The following is a 14,319-nucleotide window of genomic DNA, read 5'->3' on the forward strand; positions in this document are numbered from 1 at the left end:
ATTTTCATGGCTAAGACCGAAATTCACACCCACCCCATGCAATCTATACAAAAACTACAACCTTTCAATAACTAAAGCCATATTCTCAATAGCATGACATAAATGTAGTTAAGATTTAAGAACATTTTCAAGATTTCTACATTTTTGGCATTGCTTCTTATACCAAATTTTGTGCAGTTATTCTGCTCCTGCTTGGTCCTCTCCTTCTGCCATATCTGTGATGATGAGTTATGAGGCCACGTCTCAGTGTGATGCAGTAGTATCTCACACCTTGTAGTCCAGGCTGGATCAATAATTGATCTAGACAGTGTGCTACCACCTGCCAGGCCCCCTCAGGGCTCACACACACACACACACACAAAAGTATTACCAGAAAACATGGATGCACATACACACAACACTTTTTCTCCTATTACTGTAATGATCTACACACAACCAACTCAGCTATGAAATGGAGCTGTCACTCAGTCACATCACAGCTTATCAAATGTCAGATTGTGCTTAACCTCGACAACATAATGGTGACCTGGCAGACATCACAGCAGCATCAGAGATCAAACTGTGCAAGCTGTAGATCATGAAAGGCTGTTGGCTGCAGACTGCAGATGTTTGTGTCCTATTTTTCACAAACAACTGCTCCTCTGTACATACTTTCATTTTCTAATTCATTCAGCATTCCTGGTTTTAGTTTGCTCCCCAAACCAACTATCACGGCGCCCCTCCTCTCTTTTTTCCCCCCCATCTCTGAATGTTTGGGCGTTTACGAGAGAAGGTGGGAAAACAGCAGGTGCGAGGCCTGCACAAAACACCGGAGAAGTGATCCAATTTGGTGTGGGCAGTAAATTGTGTGGACATCTGCGCACTGCACGAAGCAGAGTTGAGCTCCAGCCAGGGTGGATGCATATCTCTGCCTGGCTGTACTGCTGACAGGGCACCAAAACAAATGGGGAGCACACAAGGCAGACCTGACACACTCACAGAGTCGCCGTCTCTATATTTGACTCCTTAACCACCCTGGATGCTTTCTGCCGCGTTGCAGAAAGAGCCAGAAGGGAGGGTAATAGGGTGTAGGAAAATGTAGAGAGAAGTGAGAGTAGAGGGAAAAAAACATCTGACCTTAAATTCATCCAGTTTGTTAAAGAAGTGGTATGATAAAAGATGAAGTGAAACCTTCACATATATGCCTGAGATTTGTTTTATCTAATAACTTTACACATGGCTCTTGCTGCAAAATAACCCTCTTCACAGCAAAATGCTACAAAACGCTATGCACGAAGCAGCATCTGCAGCCAAGACTAGAGTGTCTCACACACAGCAGTAGCAGCAAATTGTCCCAAGCTTGAATCTCTCCTTAGCCCCATAGGACGCCTTTCCAGGCTGGGCTAATTGAACAGATTACAAACCTTCCCTTCTTTTCCTCTAATTAGCATTAGTGTGCCAGGGACCAAATGGGTCTGGAGTATAGGTCTCGGCCCTCCACACTTGCAGATGATTAAGATCTCCTTCCGCAGCGGTGACTCTGGTCATAACTTCATTAACGACTTGGCTGACTTTTTCCAACTCTTCTGGTTCCTGTCTCCCCGGGGAGTTGGGTCTGAATTTGGCCTTTCCACAGTCAAAAGATCTCTGATTGGAAAGGGCATTTTTCTCAAAGTGTTCTCATCTCAAACAAAATGTTTCTTTATCATTTTGGCCAGCCATATGTAAGCAGATGTATCCACAATGTAATGGTTTTGATTAATCATGCTTGTCATTGTAATCATCCCCTTATTCCTAACTGCTGTGTTAGAAACTATCATTTTAATCAGCAGGAGCATGGCCGTCATCACTCTGATTTCTGTAGTGCTTCTCAACATTATCATTAGCAACGCTTTCATTTTCCCCAACTTCTTCATCAGTGTAATAGTCTTCCTCCTCCCCCTCTGTTGTACAATTGACTCCCCCTTCATCACATTTATCTTTGTATATTTTTAGCCTTGACATTCTTTACAGTTATGACCATATGTACATTTTCTGGTCTTTTCTGTTAATTACCATTTTGGATGTACGTCTTTAAGATAAATTCTAAGCTATGAATAAAGTTGTCCACAACTAAATGATCAATTTAGCCTCTATAAACCAAGTAAGATTAAACAAATATGGTAAATCCAAGACTGTCTTCAATTGGCTTAAAGCTCTACACTGCATACTGCAGACTGGAACCCAACGTGCTTCCCATATAAATGAATCTAATAGCTGAGAGTGCTTGTATATACATTGGACAAGATGTTGCTCTCACAATTCATTTCACACTTCGTTAGCAAGTGAAATTGTTGGCTGGATATACAGTATAGAGGGAAAGATCAATATGTTACAGCCAGGTATTAGAAGGGCAATCCAATACAGGCGCTGAGGTTTGACTTATTCTGTAAACATAATTAGAAAAACATGATACAGCTGTGCATGGTTTATGCATCCATGCATATTAACATATGTAAGAATCAAGTGTGCATACATGGGTTGATTATTGCACACACACACACTCATGCATACAGTTGCCTTGGAAATACAGAACACAGAAATAAAGGCACACATCTTTGTTTCGCTGCACTTCACTTCTGCATTTGAATGGAGTAAATCATCATGGTGTATAGGAAGGAGATTGATGACCACCCTCAACGGTTTGGCCATCCTTTCTATTTAGATCGACAGGTCAGCGGGCCAGTTAAGGATCCAACATATATTGTGGCCATCTGACATCTCTATTCATCATGCACAGTCTGCATCCCGCTGCGGTCTCAAGACACAGCATGCTCTGAGGCATTTTGTGTACATGTAGCAGCAAATGGGATAAAGGTGTATGACCTCATATGGTTGGGAATATATTTTATAACCTATGACGATATGAATATGACAAACTTCAGGTATGTCCACATTCTAATAATATGCAGTACTTTCTCTTTATTTCGATGTATCATATTGTATTATTTTTGTATCTTTTCTTTAACTATTCATTGGATCCAATTGATTCTGGGTTGAAATAGGTTATTGTAGGAGTTGTTATGGTACCAAAAGCCTCTGGAGAATTCACCTGAGCTACCATACATGCCTCTTTTTTGTTTTTGTTTTTTTGTTTTTTTGATATCATTCAGGTATAACAAACAAATTGAGAAGACTCCCATACAGCATTATTTTCTATTTTCTATTTCCCTTTCCTTTTCCTTTGCTAGGAAGACCTTTAGTTAGATCAGAGGGCATAACAAGATATCTATGAATGTCAACTTGTTGAATAAAAGCCATCTTTTATTTACCTTCTTTTTTGATGAAAAATAGATGGAGAGCATCTCAGCAATCTCCGAAACCACAGGCTTTTATTTAATAACAATTTAGCCTCTGGGACAAAAATTGGGCTTCTGAAGTAGCCAGCAATTATTCGGATAAGCGGTGAAGAATATCTGGGCCAAGACATTCCTAAATTCGTTCCCAGAATCAGTTTAAAGAGTTCAGCGTTCCCAGAAATTTCAGCTTATCGAATATTGATGTCCACTTCAGAAATTTGAAAAGCAGATGAGATTATATGAAGAGGGTACTTTCCTTTACTGTTATTAAGTTGGTGATAATGGGTTTAGCATTGCAGCTACTTGTCCGCCTACAAAGATGAAGCCCACACTGGTTGGAGATGATGACATACCCACAGCTATTGAGCGCTTGATTAAGGTCCCCAAGGATCTGACCTTTGGGGATAGATAAGGAGGATAGTCCAGGTGTAAGATCAGAAAGGAACTGTATGCTGCAGTCAACAGACCATTTATGTGGAAGAGAGGTGGCCGTGGCCCTGCTCAACATCTCCGTCAGTTGTAAATACTCAAGGGTTATGCCAAAGAGACCCAGGAACTTTGCAGGAGACACAGTTGCAGGGGCATATTCTTTGGGGGTTCCCTCGGGAGGTACAGGAAGTCTACCAGAGATGGGAAACTGGGGACACAAGACAGAGCACACTTTAGAACTATAGCATTGCACTTGATCTATAGTAAACCCTGCTTCAGACTGGATGCATGTTGGCTACAGAATGGCAACAGAATTTTTGTTTTGGCACAGATCTTGGCTAAAATACAGTAGACAGAAAAAATAAAAGTTGGGGACTGTGCTGGCTTTGTGTCAGCTATATTTATCCACGTTAAAGGCATTCAAAATATAGTATGGTAGCATTTTCAAAGCAAAAGCCCATTCCTTTTTTTCTGTACAGAGACTCCCCTCATTTTTACACAACGCATTTGTTCTTAATTTTTGTCCGTGATAGTTATTTGGTGAATCAATGTACTTGCATAGCTCTTTCTTTGAGTCTCTGCTGAACTTTTGTAGGGAAAAAAAAGGTGTCAGAAGTCACACCAGCCACAAGTAAGCTATGTTTATTATTGACTAACATCTGGTTCCAGGAAATAATTTCTCTTGTGCAATCTCCCTATTCTGCCTCTACCGGTCGGCCCCTCTCTCTGCTCAGCTGATGTCGGTGTGTAAATTAAGTACCCTATTTTGTGTAAACAAGGTCGCTTTGTGAACAGACCAACCTCCAAAGCTGTTATGTAAACCCAAAAGAACCCCCTTATTTGAAAAAGAGAGTGGCTAGCTGCTGAACCAAATAGGAATACGAGCGATGTGTATCAGCTCTAGTATCAATGGCCTCAATTGGGAGAGTTATATGGATTCAAGCTCAACATGAAGCAGGAGACAAGGTGGCATTTAAGAGAAGATAGCATGGCTAATTTCAACCTTCTTTTGGGCCCTAAATCAACCTAGTAGTATTTATCAAATCAGCTAAATGAGACATTCCTCAAAAAACACTTTATCCATTACAATGAGGTATGATATTTAATCCATGTCACCCATTCTTCGGTGCAAACTTCTCTGCAGGATTGTAGACGACCCATTTAAATAGATTGACTTTTTCAGTACAATTCTGCCAACTGTATTTTTCTCTAACTGGCTTAAAATAGAAGTGAAGCCATTAGGCACCAAGAGAGTTATTCATGAAAGAAAACTACAGTCTTAGAAAAAATGTAGCCAGGTTTTCTTTTTCTGAAGTACTCAGAATAAGATTGTAAGTAGTGAGTGAATAAAGTGAGCTACATCCAAAATGATAGTGGTGAGGTGGAAAGATTTCTGTCATGACAGCCAGAGTTGCATCTTCTTTATCTGAAAAACACTGTGAGAGACCTTGTTGTTGAGTCTATTTTCTGTCCTCTTGTGGCCCTGTGTCTCTCATAACCAAGCAGGACATTTCCCATCTGCATGCCTGGCCTTGTACCACAGTCATGTTTCCAACGCTTCATTTTCTGTTGTCGAGTTCGGCCTGAGTCTTACTTCAAGGTGAGCTTTTCCCAGCGGTCCCTGGGAAGAGGGAGGGAGTGGGGAAAAGTGAGAGGGAGAATCCTCCAAGGTCACTTTTGGTGTCTCTCCGTTAGAGTTTGTGAGTTCCTGACAAGGCGGAGACAGTTTCAATTTCTCACTGACTGTCAGGAGCTGCCTGTTTTTTAAACGCCTTCGAGACGGATATAAGCAGAGGAAGATGTTCCCCGACTTTCTGGTATTATCTGAGGGGCATTCTTTTCTCCAGCCTTATCTCTCTGTCAGTAATAGGCCTTCAGTGATTCCTGCCAGATAGTTGGACCGTTAGGCAGGCAGATAGAGCAAAGATTTTCCAGATACTGTACATCTAAACCTGGCTGTTTTTCCACATGTTTCTGCCCCTTGGCGATTGATAAATCCCTTTGAATGGCAGTTTGACAGACAACACATCCACATGTGCTTCTTGGTTGAGTGGAGAAGAAAACAAAAAAAAAGCGTATCGACTGTTCACAATGAACTTTCTTTGACCACATCCTCAATCAAAAGTACAGAAAAAGTCATCTTCTCCTCCCAGGTTTGATGAAGACATCGATCACAGAGCTTTGATGTGACGTATCATAGACATCTTCATCTGGGGCTTCTGACTTGAGGCTGGTTGCTGCTTTATTGTTTCAGAAACAGTCCACCAAGGGGGAAGGATGCCATGTCGAAACTGTTTCAGAGGCTTTGATGCTAAAGGGAAATGGACACTTCAAAGAAAGCAAACTGTAGAAACAAGCACTCACATAGTATGTGTGCAAGAGTGACCTCAAAACAATGATGGCCTCCTGTTGACAAGTTAATAATATATGAATTTCCTGGTGTGCAAATGAACTTTAATTCGCCACATTCTCGGCAATAAAATAAAACCCTAAAAAGAAACTTACTCACCTTAAAGGCATTCTGTTAACTCTACAACTCCTCACTTCACTTCACCATGACTGATTATGTTTGGGGAACTGGGTAGGAAGAGCAGAGGGGGAGGAGTGGAAGGGCTGATAAGAGTTGAAAGCTTTAGTGAGGAGTGGCGTGGCACGAATAGGCTGGACTCCTGCTGTCTTCTCTTTTGGGAGAACCAAAGTAGTGCTGTCCCTGCTGTAATGTAAGGACAGGCCCAGCCAGGGGTCTTTGAAGTACTGCTCTGTTATTACATGGATGTACTCATTTGTGTTGTATTGCACAATCACTGCACGATGTGTAAAGACAGCTCCCATTCTTCAAACAACCACAAATGTGGGCTTCATGAGGCCAAGTTCAGAGCAGTGGAAATCGAGAACTGCTAAGAGATTCATCATTCAACATTACTCAAGTACCACACATGCCACGAATGTTTGGCTTACCACAAAGGAAACGCAGATCAAGTTTCTTGTTGTAGTACTTGTTAGACAGATGCTTAATACCTTTTAATCCAGCAGTGGATGAGATTGGTTCATCATTGGCGCTTAACATGATCTCCGTTTTGGTATATGTAAATAACCAGCTGTTGAGAAAGTAAATGCAACATGAAGATATCATGCCATGTTGGTGTTAACCCCTCTTCAGCTCTGACACCACAGCTGCCATCTGTGTGTGTGTGTAAGTCATTTCACACGTGTCTCAGGTTTTCCACTGGGACTATTTAGGACAAAATAAGATGACATTAATACAGAAAATATTGATACAAAGGATTGATGTATGTTAGCATTAAACTGATATCTATTTATTAATTGATCAATTTACTTTCCATGCCTTTGAATTTAAAAATTCCCACTTTCCCTCTGAGCTCTTTTGGTCCAAGCAATCATCCAAAAACCCCAAAATATTCAATGATTGTCTAATGAAGCAAATCAGCAACTACTTACATTTGAGTAGTGTGATTAAGCAGCTGTTTGGCATTGTCTCTTGGAAAAGGACTAAAACAATCAAACCCATTGTCAGCACTTGAATTCTCTGCCAACCCAGTATTCAACATATCAACTTAAAGTTTTAGGTGCCACTCTACTGTAGTTATTCTGTCTTTGTGACTTTGTGAATGATCAAGATAGGGCTTTGCAATGTTACTTTTTAAAGGCTGTAGTTGTTGATGTTGAACTATGAGGTTTGTGATAGTTAACCCCTCACATGCATCAGTTGTCACCATGGGCGTCACTGTGGGGGGAAAAGTAGGACTATAGGACCCCAAAGCGGGAAGGGGTCCATGATAGGCCTGACATGAAAATATACTTTTTTTTTTCATTCTTTTCTCCAAGTTAAAATTGTAGTTAAGTAAAATTAGCTAAATAACAACACAGTTCTCAACTCAGTAAAAAATGTGGAACCTCTTTCTGAGCCCCGTCCTAAACCCCTGTCAAATGCACAAAATGGTTCAGTCCACCACATATAGTGTCAGGATGATCTGACTGGAGTCAAGAGAGTTAAGTAACCAGGGGGTTTGGGTAGGATTGTATGGGTTAAAATGGGCTTTGGTGGGTGTGCAGTGTGCATGATTTGGGGTGGTTTTTAATTGTAATATAAATTATAGAATATTAAAGATATATGTAAAGGAAAATGTATTTAAATAATATCACATCTATTTACTGAGAAAAACACTGGTGAAAAGGAAAAGAGTTACTTTTATTAAAAAAATCTGCCATACGTTTAGTGTTGCAAGTGTTGCAAATAAACATCCAGATTTTTTCCAACAAAAATGTCATCCCAGTACTAGCACTGAACGTAGCGGGAAAGAAGTTATTAACATTTTGTGCTTGAGCCAAATAAGATATAAAACAGAGCTGCTTTTGTCCAGCTCTGTCATACTTGCCACGTTTTGAGGAATAAAGATGCACAGCACATCTTGGCAAAACCATTTGGTAACTCTTGTGCTGCCTTCAACTCATAAAGTTTTAAAGTTGTGTCACTACGTCATGTACAGCAAAGCCTTGGTGTTCAAATGGCAACCAAATGGGGACACAGTTGCAAGCCAAAGATGATGTTGATATTAGTGAACGTGTACAGATAAAATATTGAAGTTAAGCTAACGTTAGGAAAAGATGAGACTGCTGGAAACATGACATGACATCTTTGCACCAAATACAGTATATTTAAAAAATGTAAGCAAAATCAGGATATCAAAAAGAGAAAACATGGAAAGGAGAAAGAAAGGAGGCAATTTTGTTTCTTTCTATTTTTATTTCACAAAAAGGTTAGCACAACTCACACAGTTTAAGAATGGTTCGAGCATCATTTCACACCTAATACACTTAGATAGCCTAACATATTTGATATCAACAGATTCATTACCATCTGTAGATTTGTGTGATAACAATGGTGTTGTGCTGGCTGTAAAACTGAGCATGCGACTGCCTTAAAAACAAAATGTTTTCATTCATATTCATTGTTAGTAATTAATTAATGCCAGTTTAATTTTTTTATTCAAACATCTCAGAAAACAGTATGTCTCTCTTGATTATATTTAACCCAAATGTTCATGGTGTGAGACAAAGTTATAGTTATTAAAAGCATTTGGTGAGTCATTTGTGTAATAGAGGTGTGGTTATTATAACAGTGTGGGGTCAGCTGATGTGATATCTTTATAAGGGGGCCAGAATTCTGAGCAACACCCCTGTGTAACAGAGCAAAAACATGAGAAAACTCTGAGAAGTGTCCCTTCTCAAAGGCTGGATATAATAGTTTTTTTGTCTTTTTAAAGGTGTTGAAATTGCTGAGAAAATTGTGAACTCTTTGTGCACTGTTGAGAATTCCTAATACTCAAGACACACATTAGACCCATGTCAATTCTGAGAGAAGGTATTTTTTGGAACAAATCCCCCATTGTCACAACTCCCCCCTCATGAGGGTTTTTAGCAGGTCTGGGAATATTCTAAATTCAGAACACCTGAAATATGTTTAATAATTCACCTAGATAGTTTCCTCCCTCTTTCTCTCTTCTCCCTATCTCCCTCTCTCGGCCATTTGCAAGGTCAGTGGGTGCAGAAGGTTGGGCTCGAGTTGATTCTGTCTTCGTCACTTTCTCCTCAGATCTGCAGGCTGCGACAGAGAGCAGAGCCGCTATAAACACTGGACCTGTGCCAGCCAGGGAGCAGCAGCAGCATGCTTGTTTTGCGCTCAGTCTGAAGTCTTGTTTCGAGGTTTTTAAGCGAAGGCCGTCTTGGTTGTGTGAAAGCGTGCGCAAGCCCACAGTATAAGGAGACGCACTTTTACTCTGAGGCTGTTTATTCTCCAGCTGACGTGGGAGCGAGGGAGCGCAGGCTGAACTGTTGGTTTGGGCATCTGTATGTGTGTGTGTGGGGAGGAGAGGAGAGGAGCAGCGTTGACCTACTGGGATCTAAAGACATCCATTTATTCTATCAGGATTCAAGACTCCTTTTTGGCTCGACAGACTGAAGCACTTAGGGCGATGACTGGTCTGAATCATGCACCGGCTCTCTGTAATTTCTCCTGCGAAGCCAGCCTCGCCACCAGCACCACCAGCACCATCCGCCCTTAGAATAAAGCTGCTGTGAAACCACTCAGCACCGTCACCGTTGTCTAACAGCTGGGATTTACACTTTACAATGTCTTGAGACGCGACAGGGACGCTACAAAGATGATGACAGTGAGTATGGGCTCCTTTAAATGGCTTTGGTGTCCATCCAGGCTACTTTTAGCTCGTCTCCAGGGGTCGGCTTTTATTCGTGCGAGCCGGTGACTTTAATTCTGACCGATAATAGTGGCTGGAGTGGGGTCAGTGTGGTCACAGCTGTAGTGGGTGTCATCCATCCTGTGATAGTGTGATATTGGGCGTTTCTGTCAGCGCTGTTGCCTGGGGGATATCAGGTTCCTCGTGGGACTTTTTGGGAACATTACATCATAAGGAGAGCCAATGAGGAACTGAAGGAAACGCACGCGTATTATGCGAATGTTTATGACATTAAAAATGTATTTTTTTGTAAAATGTAACACTCCTCACCAGGATAAACTACTGCCAATATGTTGCCAGATCTAATCATGCAACTGTCACGAGTACAGATACAACATTTGGAGTGCGCTCGGTGCATGCAAAGACTGGGCGTATGCGCTTGTGTTCCCTTGCAAACCACTAAAATAGGGACCGACAGGCAGAGTTGTGAGGGGGGACTCTTTCTCTAACATAAATTAAACGCCCCCTCCACTCCAAAACACCCACCCGGCTGCGGGGTGGGGATCGGTGCAGCTGTCAATTTGCATGTATTTTTTTGTGGCCAAATCCTGTCTATGGTCTGCCTGCCTGCCTGCGCTTCGGTTAATCCCACAGCGGATCAGCTTTAGCGCTCCAGCCTGCCGTCTTGCAACGCCTTCCTCTCTCTCTCTCTTTCTCTCTCTCTCTCTCTGTTTGTACCTCTCTCTCCCTCTCTTTCATACACAGGCACTTTAAATGATTACATTATATTAATCGGGCTCACGTGACCGTCATGTCTTGACGCGAGAATAGCTGGCAATCCAGGCGCCGGTCGTTTTGGAGGCTGCACAAATCGCTCCGAGGAGACGATCGGTGACCGAGATTTTGAAACGCGAGATCAGTGCGTGGACAGCCCGTCTGCTCTGTCTGCTTCTACCTAACGGTCTCCTTACTTTGAAGAGGAAAAACCCACCCGGTTCATGCATCCGGGGGGGGGGGAGGGGGGGTTTAATAGCACTACTTGAAGGGTGACAAAGCCAAGATGACAGGGTGGTTCACACACCGCCGGGACTGGTGACCGTGCAGTGATCCAGCGCGTTAGATGAGCACGTCGGTAAGCTTTACTGATACATTCAGGCTGAATCTACGCTACATTTGTAAGCTTTACATAGACTGAATAGATGGCTTGTTTTATTTTAAAACGCCGGTTTTAAGCGGGGTGTAAGGCCAGTAGTCGGCTGGTTTTGGTATGTGCCCTTAAATCCCCCCCCCCCCTCAGCCAACCCACAGGGGGCTCCTCGAGTTTTTTATGTCAAGAACCTGCAGATTGTTGAAAATGATCCCAAGAAAGTGAATATGGAATTGAACCTGTCATTATGACTGTCTAGACTGCAAGAAAAACAAGAGTCATGCATTCTTGCACTGGTCTAATTCAGGAGACAGGAGAGGGTAAAATAATACTGAAATTTATCTCTTCCAAGTCAGACCATGGATGTCCCAGCACCCCAGTGGCAATGCATTATGTAACCAAGGCTTTTTAATAACATTGTTGTAACTATCTAGTGACACATAGCCATCATGTCGAGGCTTGATTGGGGTTTTGTGGCCCCATTTTTTGCAGCCAGGTCTGCCAGCTTTAGCCTAACAGAGTGGTGCTTCACTTCTTTTCTCTGTTAACTGTCTAGCATTTCATTTAGAAATGCAGGTTCTCCAGCATTAAGTGGCTTATGTCTCTGCACAGCATCAGCAATCTGAAAATCCAGTCTCCACCGAGATGCTGAGTCATTTTGCTTTGCCCAACATGGATCATTTCTGCATCTAGTCCTTTGACGTCAACAGCCCGTTTCTGCACAGGTGTGGTCTGCACAGTCAAAGAGCTTATTGTTATTAGGATTAAATTGGATGTGTTTCAGTTTCTCACTCATGAGAAAAAAGAAACTACCCCTAAGTCCTCATGGCCTTAACCAGTAATCAGCAATCTTCATAATTAATTCTTTTCCAGAGCAGCTCATAATGTGGATCACGTAGGAATGTGTCGTTAATTTCACTTTGCCCTGAGAGAAATTTTGCCGCTGCTTGCTTTTCATTAACTTTTAAAAGTGTTGTGAGGCGCTGTGATAATGCGCTTCCGTGGAGGAAAGAAAAAAAAGACTGATAACTCGTGAAGAGAAGGCTCAGGTCAGGTGGAGATTTGTGGAGGGGCTGTAAACAACACAGACATTTTCATTAGCTGTGAACTAAGCAGTCAGGTGGTGATTTGGGCTCAGTGGGGGCATCACAGTCAAGGTTAGAAAACAGCTCTGGACTCATCCGTCCATGTCATGGTTGGCTGTGTTTTCACATTGACATGTCAGTGTCACTCACTCTCTCCCCTCATAACACCATGTTTTGTCCCTGTGGTGGTGTGCAGATGTAGCAGTGGGTGGTGGGATATTATTCTGACACGTTCAGCCACACGGACTCCGCCTTTGCTGTGTGTGTGTGTCAAGAGTTGCACAAGCCCACACACATGCCTTTACCAGGACAGAGGAATGGGAAAATCTGTTAGCATAGTTTTGTAACACTGGGAAGCTTTGGAGCAGCGCAGAAGGCCAAGTCCAATAAAGATGGTGACTACAAATATCCTTGCAGACAGGAAGTTCCTGTGGGATAGGAAGTGTTCTGTGGTTGCCGGTCTCAAACCACAACACAAGAATGACTAATCTAAGTTCACACACTTCCCTTAATTCTCTTTTCATGTTGTAATTCTCCTTCCTCCTTCACTTTTTTTTTTGTTGCTTACCAATGAGTCTGGTCCTGTTCAAGGTTTCTGCCTGTTCAAAAGAAATGACCTTCCAATTGTTTACTCACTGTGGATTGAAACAAATATTACAGTGTGTCATGAGATAACTTTGGGATTTGATGCTCTTCTTTCTCTGTAAGTCTCTCACCCCCTTTATGTCACCTTTGTCGTTGCAGGATTACCGGGAGGATGGCATGGACCTGGGGAGTGATGTATCCAGTCGCTCCAGCTCAGAGTCCAACTCCAACAAGGTCACACCTTGCTCCCCTTCTCTTGACCTGGCCACCTTGGAGGACTACAAATCCTCCCCCTCTCTGGACCTGGTCACCCTAGAGGACTATGAGGAGGATGAGGACTACCAAGAGTACAAGAAGAAGGTGATAGAGGAGTGGGAGAGCGAGTACGGAGAGGACTACACCTCTCCACAGCCTGCTGGTCAGGAGGAAGGTGGTGGGGGAGGCGTTGCAGGGGATGACGGCCTGGGCGAAGGCTACAGGAAGACAATGAACAGTCGGAGCCTGGCTGAAGAATTCCAGGATGTGAAGACTGTCCCGCCTCTTCCGGCTCCCAATGGACGCACTGCAACCTCAGTCGCAGCCGTCCCAGATGAACTGAAACAGAATGGCAATCTGATTTTGCCCAGGAGCAACCAGCTCCACTCCCCTGGTACACCAAAGGGGGGCACAGGGACTCCTAAACCCAGCCGCCGTGGCTCCAGTCAAGGCAGAGGGAGCCGCTGCACTGGAGGTGGTGGTGGTGGTGGTGGTGGTGGTGGTGGTGGTGGTGGTGGAGAGGGTGGAGGAGGCAGTGGAGGTACTGGCGGACGAATGGGGGGTTACAAAGAGGAAGAGAGTGCAGAGGAGGAACCTCTGCCCACCATGGACTGGGCTGCCTTGGAGAGACACCTGGCCGGGTTGCAGTGCAGAGAGCAAGAGAACCAGAACCTCAACCACAACCAGAACCACAACATGGGCAAGACCAACTACACCTCAGTAAGTGTCTCAGAATTTCACGTGTTAGATTTTCTGCTTATGTGTGTCAGGGGTCACACATTCGTAGTTTCTCATGCTCTGGTGGAATCAGTAATCCAGCAGTTATCTTTGTCAGAAGCATTAGGTCAGGTTAGCTGGAGTAAGAGAGAGGGATTAGTCTGGCAATGTAGCGCTAAGCCATATGGACAAGCTTTAACCATAACCAGCATTGGAAGTCTGAGAAACACAAGTTCTCATGTCAAGAAAATCTCTGAAAATCCAACACTGCATGAAACCAGGACTTGGAAGGTCTCTGGAGGTAGAGCAGGAGGTCTGTTGGCTATAATTTATTATGTAAGGCTGTCTAGTTGTAATTATTTGATGGCTTTGGATAAGAGACTGCTATATAAAAGATGTGTTCCCTGACCTTATAAACCTTTTAACCTCATTTTGAAAATCTAGATGTCTTTTGTTGTTGCTGTGTTGTGTTTCTACCAGAAGAGGTCAGTGTTGCATCGACATTCTCCTGCAGGGCCTGTCATGCCACACCAGCAGCTCCACTAGCACTGAAGGCTGTTATGATTCAC

The 14,319-nt window shown here is 43.0% G+C and overlaps 1 protein-coding gene across 1 annotated transcript in view; it reads left to right on the forward strand.

Annotated features, from left to right (window-relative positions):
• schip1 (schwannomin interacting protein 1) overlaps window positions 1–14,319 on the forward strand; it is a 259,688-nt gene that overhangs the window by 199,787 nt on the left and 45,582 nt on the right. Inside the window, 1 exon segment of the mRNA XM_034700416.1 lies at window positions 12,938–13,753. Within this exon segment, the coding sequence (XP_034556307.1) occupies window positions 12,938–13,753 (816 nt within the window).

This window comes from Notolabrus celidotus, chromosome 14, assembly GCF_009762535.1.
Source record: "Notolabrus celidotus isolate fNotCel1 chromosome 14, fNotCel1.pri, whole genome shotgun sequence".
In the NCBI taxonomy this organism is placed as follows: Eukaryota; Metazoa; Chordata; class Actinopteri; order Labriformes; family Labridae; genus Notolabrus; species Notolabrus celidotus.